Source organism: Lepidochelys olivacea (genome assembly GCF_965140295.1).
Source record: "Lepidochelys olivacea isolate rLepOli2 genome assembly, chromosome: 25".
In the NCBI taxonomy this organism is placed as follows: Eukaryota; Metazoa; Chordata; order Testudines; family Cheloniidae; genus Lepidochelys; species Lepidochelys olivacea.
The window spans coordinates 3,869,174-3,888,051 of record NC_140435.1 but is presented as its reverse complement, the minus strand read 5'-3'; the positions used below and the strand labels follow the sequence as shown (position 1 = coordinate 3,888,051).

General features: G+C 52.7%; 1 protein-coding gene across 1 annotated transcript; it reads right to left on the bottom strand.

Annotated features, from left to right (window-relative positions):
- Window positions 1–128: 128 nt before the first annotated feature.
- On the bottom strand, window positions 129–13,212 carry RPL36 (ribosomal protein L36). The gene is made up of 4 exons (XM_084614179.1): window positions 13,102–13,212; window positions 11,734–11,828; window positions 1,708–1,842; window positions 129–260 (listed from the first exon to the last, which is right to left on the bottom strand). Exons 2-4 carry the CDS (start codon window positions 11,824–11,826, stop codon window positions 171–173), a joined length of 318 nt encoding a protein of 105 aa, XP_084470305.1. The 5' UTR covers window positions 11,827–11,828; window positions 13,102–13,212; the 3' UTR covers window positions 129–170.
- Window positions 13,213–18,878: the final 5,666 nt, after the last annotated feature.

Here is an 18,878-nt window from a genome sequence, read left to right as displayed (position 1 = left end):
AAGACACAAGCCAAGTTTAACCCTTTGTTACTCTTGGAGGTATTTCAGCACTGTCCCTTCCCCTCCACTCCCCCATGGCAAGCACTCTCCAGTTGTCAGGTTGCTAATAACACCATCATACTGCTGGATTCTCTGAACACACTTTAATGAGTTACAGGAGTTTTTGCAGCTTAATCCTTCTTGGCAGCAGCCTTCCTCATAGCTGCCAGAACATTGCTGAGCTCCTCACGTTTTCGCTTGGCCCGAATGTGAGTACCAACCTGTGTATGAAAGAAAGCAGCACAGTGAGCAGTTGCAGCATTTGATGCTGGTGCTGTAGTAGGGTGCCTTTCTTATTCTGAAAAAGAAAAGGAGGACTTGTGGCACCTTAGAGACTAACCAATTTATTTGAGCATAAGCTTTCGTGAGCTACAGTTCACTTCATCAGATGCATACCGTGGAAACTGCAGCAGACTTTATATATACACAGAGAATATGGAACAATACCTCCTCCCACCCCACTGTCCTGCTGGTAATAGCTTATCTAAAGTGATCATCAGGTGGGCCATTTCCAGCACAAATCCAGGTTTTCTCTCCCTCCATCCCCCCACACAAATTCACTCTCCTGCTGGTGATAGCCCATCCAAAGTGACAACTCTTTACACAATGTGCATGACAATCAAGTTGGGCCATTTCCTGCACAAATCCAGGTTCTCTCTCATCCCCCCCACCCCCATACACACACAAACTCACTCTCCTGCTGGTAATAGCTCATCCAAACTGAATGTGCATGACAATCAACCTGGATTTGTGCAGGAAATAGCCCAACTTGATTGTCATGCACATTGTGTAAAGAGTTGTCACTTTGGATGGGCTATCACCAGCAGGAGAGTGAATTTGTGTGGGGGGGTGGAGGGTGAGAACCTGGATTTGTGCTGGAAATGGCCCACCTGATGATCACTTTAGATAAGCTATTACCAGCAGGACAGTGGGGTGGGAGGAGGTATTGTTCCATATTCTCTGTGTATATATAAAGTCTGCTGCAGTTTCCACAGCATGCATCCGATGAAGCGAGCTGTAGCTCACGAAAGCTTATGCTCAAATAAATTGGTTAGTCTCTAAGGTGCCACAAGTCCTCCTTTTCTTTTTGCGAATACAGACTAACACGGCTGTTACTCTGAAACCTTTCTTATTTTGCCTAACTTTGGCCAGGCTGTTTTGGGAGACAAAGGAGATACATGTTCACAGCTGAAGGCCTGTACGGTGGAGCACAAACATAAGCTTGAAGAACAGGGGCTCCTTCAGTTTGATGGAACAACCCCAGCCAGCTCCTCTCCCTGCCCAAATCCCAGTAGCTCTGTTGCATGCTCAGAGCAGTTTTGAGCTTTACTTCCTTCTGGTCCAAGTCACTGGGTTAGCTGGATGAATCCAGCTCAGTCTCCCATCACCCTTGCATGAGCTTTGCAAAGCAAGTTCCGGATCACCCTTCAGGGCCTCCCCTTCAAGGGAGCGCCTCTAAGTTCTCTCCATCACTGAGGTAAACTTAGGACAGGCATAGCTGTTGCTGCTCTCCTATGCCATGCCTCCACCAGGCTCCTGATTGCTCAAGGCTCTGTCCTTATTCAATGCTAAGTCTGCTGTAGGGTGGGATCCTCTGACTTGGGGGAAGGGAAGAGGAGCTAGCAAAGCTGGACACATCCTCTGAAGTAAGATGTTAAATTCACTTACCCTTTTCTTTATGAACTTCAGAGCCCGCTTGTCCTTGGAAACTTTCAGCAATTCCATAGCACGTTTCTCATAGGGGGCAAAGCCACAGACCTCTCTGATCATGTCTCGTACAAACTTAGTGTGTTTGGTCAGGCGCTGCAGAGAAACAGTGGTTCAGTGTGAGCAGCATGTACGAGGCGAGGGGAAATGTTATTTGCCTAAAGCCTTGCTAAGTTAGTGGTTGGGCTATATGTTGCAGGCAACTGGAATTTGCTGAAGAGCCAGAACTGCAGTGATTCTGGTACGAGTGACACCTGAAGCATCTTTCACACACCCAGCACGACCTGCATTCAGTTTGGAAAGAAGGATGTAACTGTTTACTGGGAGCCCTAGGTAGACCCCAGCAGGAGACTGCACAGGCTTTACTCTCTAATTTCCATGTCACTTGTAGGCCCCAGGGCTCTGCACTATGCACTCTTACCTGAGATGGCAAACACCTGAACTTTACCAACTCAACAAACTGCCACTTGTACTTCAGTCATCTGCACGTACAGAACCAGCTGGCTAGTCCTCCCTCCACAGGTACTGCACATTCCAGCTAGGATACTCCAGCTTCTGAAGGAAAACAGGATCTCCTTGGGAAATTGGTCATTTCCCATTTGTTACAACAGCAGCAAGATGACATTTCAGATACATCTGGCAAACTAGAACAGGGCCAGATGCAGGAACAAGGCAAGTTTAAGAAGCAAGGTTTGAGAAGAATGTACTGTAAGTCTGCGTAAATAGGCAGTCCTCCTGCATGGACAGCGCCTCATGCATTGTAGGTGTGACAAAAACAAAAAATAAAGCATAGGTTAACCCAGATTAACAAAACTCTGGATTTAAGTGCAAATTGTGTATGCTCCTTCCCCGGGGCTGTAGGCTTGGCTAAGAGAAGCAGGACAGAGGTGGCTGCTAAAGAAGGATGATAAAGAACATAAGAGGGGCCACACTGAGTCAGACCAATGGTACATCTAGCCTAATAGCCTGTCTTCTGACAGTGGCCAGTGCCAGGTGCTTCAGAGGGAATGAACAGAACAGGTAATCATCAAGTGATCCATCCAGTCTCCATTCCCAGCTTTTAGCAGTCAGAGACTAGCAACACCTCGAGTGTGGGGCTGCATCCCTGCCCATCCTGGCTAAGAGTCATTGATGGGCCTATATCCTCCATGAAGTTATCATAGAATATCAGGGTTGGAAGGGACCTCAGGAGGTCATCTAGTCCAACCCCCTGCTCAAAGCAGGACCAATCCCCAATTAAATCATCCCAGCCAGGGCTTTGTCAAGCCTGACCTTAAAAACTTTTAAAGGAAGGAGATTCTACCACCTCCCTAGGTAACGCATTCCAGTGTTTCACCACCCTCCTAGTGAAAAAGTTTTTCCTAATATCCAACCTAAACCTCCCCCACTGCAACTTTAGACCATTACTCCTTGTCCTGTCCTCTTCTACCGCTGAGAATAGTCTAGAACCATCCTCTCTAGAACCACATCTCAGGTAGTTGAAAGCAGCTATCAAATCCCCCCTCATTCTTCTCTTCTGCAGACTAAACAAACCCAGTTACCTCAGCCTCTCCTCATAAGTCATAAAAAGAAAAGGAGTACTTGTGGCACCTTAGAGACTAACCAATTTATTTGAGCATGAGCTTTTGTGAGCTACAGCTCACTTCATCAGATGCATACCGTGGAAACTGCAGCAGATGATATATACACACACAGATCATGAAACATGAAGATCTCTGTGTGTATATAATATCTGCTGCAGTTTCCACGGTATGCATCCGATGAAGTGAGCTGTAGCTCACGAAAGCTCATGCTCAAATAAATTGGTTAGTCTCTAAGGTGCCACAAGTACTCCTTTTCTTTTTGCGAATACAGACTAACACGGCTGTTACTCTGAAACCTCTCATAAGTCATGTGTTCCAGACCCCTAATCATTTTTGTTGCCCTTCGCTGGACTCTCTCCAGTTTATCCACATCCTTCTTGTAGTGTGGGGCCCAAAACTGGACACAGTACTCCAGATGAGGCCGCACCAATGTCGAATAGAGGGGAACGATCACGTCCCCCGATCTGCTCGCTATGCCCCTACTTATACATCCCAAAATGCCATTGGCCTTCTTGGCAACAAGGGCACACTGCTGACTCATATCCAGCTTCTCGTCCACTGTCACCCCTAGATCCTTTTCTGCAGAACTGCTGCCTAGCCATTCGGTCCCTAGGCTGTAGCTGTGCATTGGGTTCTTCCGTCCTAAGTGCAGGACCCCGCACTTATCCTTATTGAACCTCATCAGATTTCTTTTGGCCCAATCCTCCAATTTGTCTAGGTCCCTCTGTATCCTATCCCTGCCCTCCAGCGTATCTACCACTCCTCCCAGTTTAGTATCATCCGTAAATTTGCTGAGAGTGCAATCCACACCATCCTCCAGATCATTTATGAAGATATTGAACAAAACAGGCCCCAGGACCGACCCCTGGGGCACTCCACTTGACACCGGCTGCCAACTAGACATGGAGCCATTGATCGCTACCTGTTGAGCCCGACAATCTAGCCAACTTTCTACCCACCCTATAGTGCATTCATCCCGCCCATACTACTTTAACTTGCTGACAAAAATACTGTGGGAGACAGCGTCAAAAGCTTTGCTAAAGTCAAGAAACAATACATCATCCACTGCTTTCCCTTCATCCACAGAACCAGTAATCTCATCATAGAAGGCGATTAGATTAGTCAGGCATGACCTTCCCTTGGTGAATCCATGCTGGCTGTTCCTGATCACTTTCCTCTCATGTAAGTGCTTCAGGATTGATTCTTTGAGGACCTGCTCCATGATTTTTCCGGGGACTGAGGTGAGACTGACTGGCCTGTAGTTCCCAGGATCCTCCTTCCCTTTTTTAAAGATTGGCACTACATTAGCCTTTTTCCAGTCATCTGGGACTTTCCCCGTTCGCCACGAGTTTTCAAAGATAATGGCCAATGGCTCTGCAATCACAGCCGCCAATTCCTTTAGCACTCTCGGATGCAACTCGTCCAGCCCCATGGACTTGTGCACGTCCCGTTTTTCTAAATAGTCCCTAACCACCTCTTTCTCCACAGAGGGCTGGCCATCTGTTCCCCATGTTGTGATGCCCAGCACAGCAGTCTGGGAGCTGACCTTGTTAGTGAAGACAGAGGCAAAAAAAGCATTGAATACATTAGCTTTTTCCACATCCTCTGTCACTAGGTTGCCTCCCTCATTCATTAAGGGGCCCACACTTTCCTTGGCTTTCTTCTTGTTGCCAACATACCTGAAGAAACCCTTCTTGTTACTCTTGACATCTCTTGCTAGCTGCAGTTCCTGGTGCAATTTGGCCCTCCTGATTTCATTCCTACATGCCCGAGCAATATTTTTATACTCGTCCCTGGTCATATGTCCAACCTTCCACTTCTTGTAAGCGTCTTTTTTATGTTTAAGATCCGCTAGGATTTCACCGTTAAGCCAAGCTGGTCGCCTGCCATATTTACTATTCTTTCGACTCATCGGGATGGTTTGTCCCTGTAACCTCAACAGGGATTCCTTGAAATACAGCCAGCTCTCCTGGACTCCTTTCCCCTTCATGTTAGTCCCCCAGGGGATCCTACCCATCCGTTCCCTGAGGGAGTCAAAATCTGCTTTCCTGAAGTCCAGGGTCCGTATCCTGCTGCTTACCTTTCTTCCCTGTGTCAGGATCCTGAACTCAACCAACTCATAGTCACTGCCTCCCAGATTCCCATCCACTTTTGCTTCCCCTACTAATTCTTCCCAGTTTGTGAGCAGCAGGTCAAGAAAAGCTCTGCCCCTAGTTGGCTCCTCTAGCACTTGCACCAGGAAATTGTCCCCTACGCTTTCCAAAAACTTCCTGGATTGTCTGTGCACCGCTGTACTGTTCTCCCAGCAGATATCAGGAAGATTAAAGTCACCCATGAGAACCAGGGCGTGCGATCTAGTAGCTTCTGCAAGTTGCCGGAAGAAAGCCTCATCCACCTCATCCCCCTGGTCTGGTGGTCTATAGCAGACTCCCACCACTACATCACTCTTGTTGCTCACAGTTCTAAACTTAATCCAGAGACACTCAGGTTTTTCTGCAGTTTCGTACCGGAGCTCTGAGCAGTCATACTGCTCCCTTACATACAGTGCTACTCCCCCACTTTTTCTGCCCTGCCTGTCCTTCCTGAACAGTTTATAACCATCCATGACAGTACTCCAGTCATGTGAGTTATCCCACCAAGCCTCTGTTATTCCAATCACGTCATAATTCCTTGACATCACCAGGAACTCCAGTTCTCCCTGCTTGTTTCTAAGGCTTTGTGCATTCGTATATAAGCACTTGAGATAACCTGCTGATCGCCCCTCATTCTCAGTATGAGGCAGGAGCCCTCCCCTCACCGACGTTCCTGCCTGTGCTTCTTCCCGGTATCCCACGTCCCCACTTACCTCAGGGCTTTGCTCTCCTTCCCCCGGTGAACCTAGTTTAAAGCCCTCCTCACTAGGTTAGCCAGCCTGCTCGCAAAGATGCTCTTCCCTCTCTTCGTAGAACTGTTATAGTTTTAGCCTTCACAACATCCCCTTGGCAGCAAGTTCCACAGGTTGACTGTGCATTGTGTGAATACTTCCTTTTGCTTGTTTTAAACCTGCTGCCTGTTAATTTCATTTGGTGACCCTTGGTTCTTGCGGAGGAGTAAATAACACTTCCTTATTCACTTTCCCCACCCCAGTCATGATTTTATAGATCTCAATCTCCTCCCCCCTTAGTCATCTCTTTTCCAAGCTGAGAACTCCCAGTCTCTCTTCTCATATAGAAGTTGTTCCATATTTTTTTTTTTTTTTTTTTTGAGATGAGGTAACCAGAACTGCACCCAGCATTCAAGATGGTTGGACTAGATGACCTCCTGAGGTCCCTTCCAACCCTGATATTCTATGATTCTATGTGGGCGTACCATGATTTATATAGCAGCATTATGATATTTTCTGTCTTATCTATCTCCTTCCGAAAGGTTCCTAACATTGTTACCTTTTTTGACTGCTGCTGCACATTGAAAAGATGTTTTCAAAGAACTCTCCACAATAACTCTGAGATCTTTCTTGAATGGTAACAGCTAAATTAGATCCCATCATTGTATATGTATAGTTGGATTTTTACCAATCTGCATTACTTTGAGAATGGATGGGGGTGAGGCAGCTAAAGATGCCACAGCACCTCATGTCCTGTGTGCAGAAGCTCTACAGGGCTGAACTCTAATTCTCTGAATGTTTGAGATGTTTTAAGTGGTTTGGAGAATCATCTTGTAATTCCAGGCTGTGGTGCTGCACACTATATTTAAAGGGGACATTCAATGAAAATGAAAGGAGGCAAATTCAAAATGGATCCAATAGAACCTCAGAGTTACGGACACTTCAGGAATGGAGGTTGTTCATAACTCTGAACAAGCTGTTAAGGGATGCTTCTCAGTGTGGACTACTCAGAGCAGTGGCTTCACTCTGCAGTGGTTGCCTGGCAAGTGGGACTGGGGGTAGACAGGTGGTTCTAGGTCCTTGGCTGCAAGGGTGACGGGTGTCAGTGGGCACAGGCTACAGTCCTTTAAAACTGAGCTGCTACTCCAGAGCACAGCGTACAGGCAGGAGCTCAGGCTCCAGCTCCAGCAGTTTACAATCCAGGCCAGGGTTCAGTAGCAGTTTGGGAAGTTTCTTTCCCCAGGCTCTGAGCTTGCAAACTTGTCCCCCTTCCAGCCAGGGGGCAGGGAGAGGAGAAAATAGTTTTCACCAATTCCTACCTATAAGTGACTTCCCCTCGCCATGGTGAGTAAGGGTTGGGGGTCAGGTCAGACAGCCCAGATGTGCCTACCTTTAAGATGCAATACAGGCACAGTACAGCATTTGCTGGTTGGTTTGGCCTGATAGCTTACTTCCCCATGGCGTCCAATTGACTGGTCACTCTGTAACTTTGGTGTTTGTATCTTTGAGGTTCTACTGTACAATAAAAGAAAAGGAGGACTTGTGGCACCTTAGAGACTAACCCATTTATTTGAGCATAAGCTTTTGTGAGCTACAGCTCACTTCATTGGATGCATACTGTCATCCGATGAAGTGAGCTGTAGCTCACGAAAGCTTATGCTCAGATAAATTGGTTAGTCTCTAAGGTGCCACAAGTCCTCCTTTTCTTTTTTTGTGAATACAGACTAACACAGCTGTTACTCTGAATACTGTACAATACACCCAAATCCCACACAAATATCTCATGGCAGTGAGTTCCATAGGCTAACTCAAGCCAAGAGTTTAGGATTCAACATATGGATAACAAGAATATCCAGAGTTCTATTAAATACTAAAAACCCCAAGGATTTTGGAAAGGATATAAACCCTCATATATAACTATTTAGGGTTAGGAGGAAAAGTTCCACCAGGGTAGATTCGCACATCACCTGGCATGTACAAATGCATTCACTGGGAAATTCCATTTCCCATGAGCATGTCCTGCTTTCCCTCAGCTATCCAGACCCACTCACCTCCACAGCACAGAGGGGCAGCAGTCAGAAGAGCCACCACTCATCTTTCTAGAATGTGCAGCACTGTACTTGTATCTCCTTAAGCAGGCTCCCCACAGCCACAGTGTGTATACTACAAGCCCCAACTGGAAGGAGGCAAAGCAGAGCTAGTCCCTTGTGAAACAGGCTCTCCCAGGTTAATAGCACATTGACCTGCAAATGAGGCCTCTCCCAGCCTCAAAAAATTGACACCTTGTCATAAATCCAGTATCTTCCATCTCTATAGATAAAGGCCAGTGGCCAGCATCTGGTGAAGGCTCAGAGGTATTAGTAGGATAGAACATACGAACGGCCATATTGGGTCAGACCAAAGGTCCATCTAGCCCGGTATCCAGTTTTCTGATAGTGGCCAATGCCAGGTGCTTCAGAGGGAAGTTTCTGGCAGACAGAGGCTAGGGACACCATCCTGGCTAATAGCCATTGATGGATGTATCCTCCATGAACTTATCTAGTTTTTTTTTTTTTTTTTTGAACAACACGTCCTTATTTACTTTCTCCACACCAGTCATGATTTTATAGACCTCTATCATAGCCCCCTCCTTAGTCCTCTCTTTTCCAAACGGAAAAGTCCTAGTCTTATTAATCTCTCAGTTTAGCCCTGAACTCAGCCAGCTGTCATTCATGCCCCCCAGTAACCCCAGCCCAGCTGCCTGCCACAGTCATTCTCCCCTTGACGGTGTCCATTTCACACAGACAGTCTTGCTGCTTACCACACCACAACCACATTTTTCATGGGCAGAGAGAGCAATTTCAGCAGAGGCAGGAACAGGGCAACTCTTCAGCCTCACAGCTGCTGCATCGTCAGGGTTTGAAGCAGCTCCCTCTATTCCAGTCCTGAACCCCCAGCCCTCCAACTCTGACAAAGCATCTCATTCCCGACTTGCAGGCAAGGAAATGCCAGTGAGTTGAGCGTTGGGCCTCACTGTTTGGCCAATTAGCAATTAAACATCTTAACACCAATAGGCAAATATTCTCCCCTACATGCACAATCCTGTGCAGGGTCAGGTAACACCTTACAGCACAGATCCAACACTACCACCGATAACACTATTCCACAGCAGCCAGATCAACCATGAGGACCAAAAGCAATCTGAAGCAGCTTTCTTCAAGGGACATAGGTTTAAGAACATTGGCAAACACAAGAATTTCAAAATGTCAAGAACTGAAATTAACCAATCAAATGCTATTTGGGTCCATTATCCTAGTGTGAAAGTACATGCTGCAATTCATGCCTATGACAGACTGGTACTAAAGTCTTAACAATCCCACCAGCAATCAGTGACCATCTAGTAGCCCCCCTCCACTCAGCAGCAGCACCACCAGGAGAAGCTTGAGCACGTGCACAACTTTCAGTGCACTGACACTCTGGAACATACCACCACCACAGCACTACTGCTATGTCTCTCACCACTGTCAAGTCAAGTCTATGCCTCTTACATGTCACGCTTCCTCAAATAAGGAAAAAGTTACAATCTACACATGTACATCATCAACACAAATAAATATATGCAATGGGCTTAAATTGCAGCAAGGGCTGTTTAGGCTGGACATTAGAAAAAACTTCCTGTCAGGGTGGTTAAACAATGGAATAAATTGTCCAGGGAGGCTGTGGAATCTCCATTAATAGAGATTTTTAAGAGCAGGTTAGACAAACACCTCTCAGGGATAGTCCAGATAATACTTAGTCCTGTAATAAGTGCAGGAGACTGGACCAGAAGACCTCTTGAGGTCCCTTCCAGTCCTACAATTCTATATTACATCTTATCTCACTACTCGCTCCTCCCATCTGCTGTTTTATGGGAAAGAGTTCACTCTTCAGGGCAGTCACCTTGCCTCTATTTGTTTTGTCATGTGCTTAGCACACCTTAGACACTAGACAAATAACCCAGGATGTTCAGTAACTCATCACTTAACGTTGTAGTTACGTTCCTGAAAAATGTGACTTTAAGCAAAACGATGTAAAGCGAATCCAATTTCCGCATCAAAATTAATGTAAATTGGAGGGGGGGGGTTAGGTTCCAAGGAAATTTTTTTCAGCAGACAAGAGACATATATATATATATATATATATATATATATATATATATATATATACACACACACACACATACACACACACACAGTATAAGTTTTAAACAAACAATTTAATACTGTACACAGCAATGATGATTGTGAAGCTTGGTTGAGGTGGTGAAGTCAGAGGGGGGGATATTTCCCAGGGAATGCCTTACTGGTAAATGATGAACTACCACTCGGCTGAGCCCTCAAGGATTAACACAGTGTTGTTAACGTAGCCTCACTCTACAAGGCAGCACAAATGGAGGGAAGGGGAGACAGCATGGCAGACAGAGACACACAGTGTGTGTGATGTGCATTTCCCCTTTAAGTACGCTGACCCCACTCTTAAGTACACTGCCTTGTTAAGTAGATCAGCAAGCTGAGATCGCAGCTGCTGTCAGGAAGCTCCCTCCAACCTGACCCCTGTCATGTCCCCCGCCCCGCTCTATGGAAGATGGGGTAAGCAGGGGGTGCAGGAGCAGGGGGACACCCAGACAGCACCCCCCCACACACAGCAAGCAGGAGGCTTGGGAAGCAGCTGCAAGGCAGAGGGCAGGAGCAGCACATGGCAGTGGGGGGAGGGACAGGGTATTTAGGGGAACGGGGAGCTGATAGGGGGGCTGCCGCTTCACCCTGGTTCCAAGCCCCCACCAGCTTGCTGCAAAACTGAAAGCAGTGGACAAAGCTGGTGGCTGCCAAACAACATTATAAGGGAGCATTGCACAATTTTAAACGAGCATGTTCCCTGATTGATCAGCAATGAAATCGGGACGACTTTAAGTGAAGACTTACTGTAATGGCAAAGAATGTGCATTCACTTGTTTAAATACTCATTCCACGCCATACATTTCAGATCTTTATCTGTACCCCAATTTACAGAAACCAACCCATTCTAAAGCCATCCAGCACCAATGGGGCTCTGCCACAAGGACAATGATCAGCAGAACTGACCAGGACTTAGCCAGCAGAGCTCTCCATTGCCCACTGAGTCACGCCTCGCATGCATTAAGGCCTCTGTGTATTAAACCTGTATGTGTCTGTGCAGTGATTACTCAGGGCAAATGGTAACTTCCTGACTGTCTCAACAGCTGCAAGCCACGGTCACGGTCTGGCTTCTTAGCCCTGGCACAGCCCCCACCTAACGTTAGCCTGCAGAAAGTCTACAGCCAGCCTGCACTTCCCAGGCACTGGCCATGGCCTCAGCAAGCCATGGCGCCCCCACAAACCTGGCCCAGAGGCGGGAACAAGCCAGCTACCTCCAGTGGGTTCAGTACTGCCCAGCTCAGCTCTAGGAGCCAGACATGCGGCAAGCCGTGGGCGCAGACACACACCGCCCCCAGCCGTGCTAGGTCAGGCCAACGGCTCCGGGCTGCCCCGCCCCCCGCTCACTCACCCCTCTGCGGCGGCACTGCCGGGGCTTCGACACGTTCTTTGTCACCTTGTGGCCCTTACTGAGGCCGACAGCCATGGGGTAGCGGATCGCCATGTCTGTGGGGAGAGGGTCAGCGGGTCAGCCCTGGGCCGTGCACAGCATGCCCCCCCAGCCAGTCTCCAGCCACCCCACTCCTCCAGCTTCCCCCACCCCCCAGCCAGTCTCTGGCCACCCCACTCCTCCAGCTTCCCCCACCCCCCAGCCAGTCTCCGGCCACCCCACTCCTCCAGCTTCCCCCACCCCCCAGCCAGTCTCCGGCCACCCCCCTCCTCCAGCTTCCCCCACCCCCCAGCCAGTCTCCGGCCTCCCCCCTCCTCCAGCTTCCCCCACCCCCCAGCCAGTCTCCGGCCTCCCCCCCCTCCAGCTTCCCCCACCCCCCAGCCAGTCTCTGCCCCCCCCCTCCTCCAGCTTCCCCCACCCCCCAGCCAGTCTCCGGCCTCCCCCCCCTCCAGCTTCCCCCCCAGCCAGTCTCTGCCCCCCCCTCCTCCAGCTTCCCCCCCCAGCCAGTCTCTGCCCCCCCCTCCTCCAGCTTCCCCCCCCAGCCAGTCTCTGCCCCCCCCTCCTCCAGCTTCCCCCCCCAGCCAGTCTCTGCCCCCCCCTCCTCCAGCTTCCCCCCCCAGCCAGTCTCCAGCCACCCCCCTCCTCCAGCTTCCCCCACACCCCAGCCAGTCTCCGGCCACCCCTCCTCCAGCTTCCCCCACCCCCCAGCCAGTCTCCGGCCTCCCCCCCTCCAGCTTCCCCCCCCAGCCAGTCTCTGCCTCCCCCCCTCCAGCTTCCCCCCCCAGCCAGTCTCTGCCCCCCCTCCTCCAGCTTCCCCCCCCCAGCCAGTCTCTGCCCCCCCTCCTCCAGCTTCCCCCCCCCAGCCAGTCTCCGGCCTCCCCCCCTCCAGCTTCCCCCCCCAGCCAGTCTCCGGCTCCCCCCTCCTCCAGCTTCCCCCCCCAGCCAGTCTCCGGCCCCCCCCTCCTCCAGCTTCCCCTCCCAGCCAGTCTCCGGCCCCCCCCTCCTCCAGCTTCCCCCCCCAGCCAGTCTCCGGCCCCCCCCTCCTCCAGCTTCCCCCCCCAGCCAGTCTCCGGCCCCCCCCTCCTCCAGCTTCCCCCCCCAGCCAGTCTCCGGCCCCCCCCCTCCCGGAGCTGTCCCCCCTCAGCCAGTCTCCGGCCCCCCCCCGGAGCTGTCCCCCCTCCAGCTTCCCCACACCATCTCCCGGACCGCCTCCCATTTTCCCCGGCCCCAACAAGCGCCCCCGGCTCCCCACACCTCGACCCTCCCACCGAAAGGCCCCCCAGCGCCTCCCCGCAGAGGATGGACGCAGATTCTCCCGCCCGGCCCCACCTGCCCCAACTCGAACGAGGCCACACCGGAAGAAGAAGGAGCGAAGCCGCGCGGAGCTCTGGGATATCAACCGCTCCTTCCGGTCCTCCTATGCTGAGGAGAGGGAGAGAGCGCGAGGAGGGGCTGGGATGCCAATGGGCTTTCTCTATCTCGCGCTGTGACCATAGAGGCGGGCCGCTTGGGCGCCTCGCCGGAGCCTCCGCAGCCGCGGGCCCCCAGGGCGGGGCGCGGAGAGAACCGGGCCGGGCGGGCTCAGCCGCTCCTGGAGCCCCGGTGCCCGTGGGCTGGGCTCGGCCCCGCTCCCAGAGCGTAGGGGGGGAGCCCTGGGCATGCTGCCCCCCGTGGCCCCCCCCCCCTGGAGCTGGGAGACCCCGGCCCGTGGGCCCCTCCCCCCCTGGAGCTGGGAGACCCCGGCCCGTGGGCCCCCCCCCCGGGAGCTGGGAGACCCCGGCCCGTGGGCCCCTCCCCCCCTGGAGCTGGGAGACCCCGGCCCGTGGGCCCCCCCCCCGGGAGCTGGGAGACCCCGGCCCGTGGGCCCCTCCCCCCCTGGAGCTGGGAGACCCCGGCCCGGCCCGTGGGCCCCTCCCCCCCTGGAGCTGGGAGACCCCGGCCCGGCCCGTGGGCCCCTCCCCCCCTGGAGCTGGGAGACCCCGGCCCGGCCCGTGGGCCCCCCCCACCCGGGAGCTGGGAGACCCCGGCCCGGCCCGTGGGCCCCCCCGCTGGAGCTGGGAGACCCCGGCCCGGCCCGTGGGCCCCCTCCCCCGGGGGAGCTGGGAGACCCCGGCCCGGCCCGTGGGCCCCCTCCCCCGGGGGAGCTGGGAGACCCCGGCCCGGCCCATGGGCCCCCTCCCCCGGGGGAGCTGGGAGACCCCGGCCCGGCCCGTGGGCCCCCTCCCCCGGGGTAGCTGGGAGACCCCGGCCCGGCCCGTGCCACACACACACCCCCCCGCCTTTTGCTCACTTCTGTATTCCAGAATAAGTAGTGATGGACAACAGACCACAATTCACTGCAGCAGAATTTAAGTCATTGTGAACAAAATATGATTTGATCATATTACATAAGAATGGCCTTATTAGGTCTGACCAATGGCCCATCTAGCTCAGTGGTGTTACCGGCACCCAGTGCCAAGAGGCTAAATAACAGCTTGAGTTGGTTCGTTACTCGGTGTGCTACACCCAATTATCACAACAGGGTGGAGAAGCAGAAAAGTTTATTTGCAGCTGCAAAAAGGTATAGGGAGAATAGAATCTCAAATCCTGCACACAGAGCAGGAAGTTACACAGGCTTTTATACATCCTTTTTCCCAGCATACTTATCCAATAGCAAGCTGCCCCAAGTTTCCATATAGCCAGCCAATCCAGTTCCCAGCTAGTTCCCTGGTTCTCTGTATCATTTGTTAAACTCTACATAAAGCTGCTTTATTCAGCATTGTTCTTCCACATCTGCCCTGTGTGGCCTTGCTTAGTTTCAGGCAGTCTGACTCCGCAGCATATTGTTGCAGATCCTCAGCATAACTGCTGTGTGTGCCTCCAGGCGGGGGGGCCAAGGACACTTGGGCCTAGTACGCAGAGCTGCTGCGAGTGCCTCCAGGCAGGAGGGGGGGCCAAGGACACCTGGGCCTAGTGCGAGGGGGCTTCATCGACACTCGTGGTCTTCCATCCCCTCGAGTTACCTAGTGGCCATGCCCCAGTGTCCCCAACAGTGGTTTTCAAACTTTTGTACTGGTGACCCCTTTCACACAGCAAGCCTTTGACCCTTTTCACACAGCAAGTGACCCATAAGTCAGAGGTGTAGGGACGCTAGGTGTAGGGACGCTCCATCACCCACTAGTGATGGAGAGGCTGAAAGAGCTGTACAGACAGCCAATAAAAACCTACAGCAGCATGATCCATTCCTTGCTCTTCTGAACTACAGATCAACACCAGTAGTAGCTACTGGATAAAGTCCAGCACAACTCCTGTTGGGCCCAGGATCTTCCTACATGGCTCTGATTGCCGTCTCAGGGCCTCAGTCTAGATGCACCATGATGGGTGCGGGTAACAAAGAGCAAACAAAGAATGGCGAAAGAAGAGGAACATGGGTTCGACTAAGAACCCAGTGCCTTGGGTTAGGTGTGTGCCTATCAGACTAGGATTTGTATTAGCATAGCACCTGGGGTTGAAAATGTATTTATTATGTGAACTGCGACAGGACCTGGCACCCCCAGTCGAGGCCCCATTGTGCGAGGTGCTGTACACATACGTAATAAAAGCCAGTCCCTGCTCCAAACAGTGGACAGTCAGAGCCATTACTACACTAGCATTGGGATCAGCGTGTGCACATCAGCTCCTCAGGGCAAGTCCGAGTCTTCCAGCATGGCCTGTGCCTTGTGCACTGTGGGTGCTTCATGGACACAAGAAACATCACCTAAATTAACGCAGCTTAGCCAGAGCTCTGTGCTGGAGCAGGTGGGGTAGGACTCTGCTGGGGGCCCAGCTAGGAGAGGCACCAGAGCCTGCTGCAGGAGGAAGGCTGAAGGGGAGGAGGCAGGCAGGATTGAGTATTGCTCCCCCAGCTGGAGGGAAATCCAGCTGTCCACTCTCAGAGCTGGAGCACCTCGCCCGCAGCGCTCTGCTCTGGCAAGCCAAGACTCCCCAAGTATCTAAGCCCTTGGCGGGCCCTGCTTCACCACCAGAAGTCATGGACAGCAGCCCTGCCCTGAGGTATCTCAGCCTGTGGCAGCCTCCAGCCCTGGCACACGTCCTGTGCTGGTGGGGTTAGCGCTCGCTGCTGGCTAGCGAGGTCAGCGCTGTGATGCTGGGCTGGGATGGGCAGGAAGCAACTGGTTCCCCTGGGATGGGAGGCTCCTCTGTGCGGCTCAGGCCCAGAGTGCGCTGCACCCTGCCCTCCCCAGGGCTGCCAAGGGCAGCCTGGTCTGGACACGGGGCACAGGGGCATGGCCAGAACCCCACGCAGCATGCAGACCTAGCACAGTGCTCTGGCCACCAGCACTGAGCAGCCAAGAGCAGAGCCCTCAAGAGGTGACATTACCTCACAGAGCAGCTGCAGAAAGGCTCCAAGGGTTCTTCTATCACCAGGGAGGCCAGGCCCAGAATGCAAGCGGAGTCCCCTGCCCATGGCTGGCTCCATTCCAGACCCCATTTCCCTGTGCCCCTTGGGCAGCCAGGCCCCCAGGTCGCCCTGCGTGTTCCTGCCTTATAAGCACTGCTGGGAGCGGCCCCTGCCAGGGATTGGCCCAACAGGGAGGCAGGGTCCCTGTGCCCGCCTGCGGGAAGGCCAGGGACCGCACAGCAGTGGGTGCCCAGCAGGGAGGAGGTGGCCAACTGGCAGCATGGCCAGTGGCAGCCCCAGGGCGTGGCAGTGCGTGCAGCAGAAGCGCCCCTGGCCCACACTGCTTAACAGGCCTGCAAGACCCACACCCAAGACCTATAACGTGGGCCTGGCAGCATTCCCGGCCAGCTGTGGGAGCTAGCAGGCCCGTGTCCACCATCTTCCAGGTGGCTGAGAAAGCCCTTCATGGGCATGGAGCTGCACAAGCAGATAAAGCGCTGTCGGCAGCATCAGTCCCTCGGTGAGCCTGGAGCAGTGCAGGATGGGTGCAGCCCTGGGTAAGAGCAAGAACCTCTCTGGGAAGTTGGGTGGCAGCACCAACTGCTGATCTTTCGGGGTGACAAGGTGGCAGAGCTCAGGAAGACCTGCCCCACCTGAGGGAGCCAGTCTGCAACCTTTCATCGCCTGCAGTCAGGATGAAAAGCCTCCTTCATGCCAACTTCGCTCCAGGGCCAGCAGCAGCCCCCCCCGTGTGCCCAGAGAAAAGCCGCGTGGAAAGTCGAACAGTGTCCCTCCAATCCCAGCATGGGAGGTGTTTGGCCAGCTTAAGTAAGCACTTTCTGTGGCGCCCCAGGGACGGTCGGCCTCAATGATGGGCCTGGGGTGCACACATCATGCAGTATCCCATGGGAACCTCAGGGAGCACCCTGCATTAGGACGTTCTCCACAAGGCTGAGCTGGCTGAACTCCTCCACTCGCTCGACCTGCCCCTGTTTCTTTCCCATGGGACGGTGCCTGCCCACTGTCGAGGTGGCTAGGAAGAGGATGGCTTGCAATGCTCCATGCCAGACAGGCTGGGCTCCAATTGACCTCAGTTATGGGAACACCCTCAGAGAGCTGACACCTACAGGAAATACTGGGGCTCAAACTTTCCCTAGGCCTTTATGTTACAATGGATTTCAATCCCCTGCCTGAGGGCCAGCCGCAGACAGGGAGCTGAACCCTGGGCAGCTGGGCAGAGTGGGACACACACATTCCTGCTGGTCCTCCCCATGCAGTCACTTCATCTGGAGGCCAGACATTCAGCTCAGGTCAAGCTGGGCTCAAAAGATGCTTGGTTCAGGAGAAAAAAGTAGCCAGAGCCTGGTGTTTCTAACATTGTTTGGCAATACCGGAGTTTGAGCCATCTGGAACCTGGCTGTTACAAGGCCATAGAGAATATCCAGCCCCGGGAGCACCAGACAAGTGGGATCACTGCCTTCCTTGCTGACGCCCCCCACCCCTGTGAGACTGCTGGGGCAGTGGGGAAAGGAGCAAAACTGCTGGGGCCATCAGGGAGGAGTGTGTCAACTTTCATTTAACCGGCTCCCAAAATAAGCAGACAGGGCAGCAGCCAGCCTAGGCATTTGTGTCTCAAGGAGCTGGAGCAGAAGACCAGGTGCTGAGAGGTTCAAATGTTCCTATGGACCTTATCCTGGAAGGTGCTGATTTCCTCCATTTTCCTTGTTCACAGTTGGTTTGGAGGACTTCAGCATCTCACAGGATTGCGCCCTAACTGAGCAGGCTGGTCCTACTCACTGGAGTAGCTGGGAGAGTCTTACACAATGTAACTGGGAAAGGAGCCCTGTGTTCCTGTCCCAGAGTCTGACTGGAGACAGCCCAGGTTGACGGCTGCATGAAGCTGCAGAGCCCATTCAGTCACAGTGATACTTACAGGAGGCTGATTCTCCCAGCTAGCTCTGGTGCTGCTCAGGCGAGGAAGAGGAGAATGCCTTACTCCATGAGTCACACCTGCCTGGCTCAGGTGTAATGACTGGCCTGAGGTGCAAAGCAGCTGAGCCTTTGTTGTCCTTAATGAGCATTATTGAATGAATCCATCTGTGGTTGACAGACAGATGTGAGGCCCCGTAGCGAGTTAATTTCCAACACTCTTTCTCCAAGAGCAGGGTGTGAGGCAAAGGAGCAGGAGGCTGGTGGGGTGTTAGCCCAGCTGACATGGCCGCTCTTTGGAAGATGTTCTGGTTTTAAGGTGGAAATGCAGCCACCTCGGGGGTGGAGCGAGGCAGATATTGAGGCACACGATAGTGCTGAGGGAATAATTTGGGCAGGGTGCTGGGGCAAACTCCTAGTCTCACAGGATGGTGGGATGGACTTTGTCCTCACCCATAACTATTTCACATTTGGGGACAATGTATACCTTCAAGTCAGCGGCACTGCTATGGGTACCCGCATGGCCCCACAGTATGCCAACATTTTTATGGCTGACTTAGTAGTACAACCCTTCCTCATTTCTCATCCCCTAACGCCCCTACTCTACTTGAGCTACACTGATGACATCTTCATCATCTGGACCCATGGAAAAGAAGCCCTTGAGAATTCCACCATGATTTCAACAATTTCCATCAACCTCAGCCTGGACCAGTCCACACAAGAGAGCCACTTCCTGGACACTACAGTGCTAATAAGTGATGGTCACATAAACACCACCCTATACCGGAAACCTACT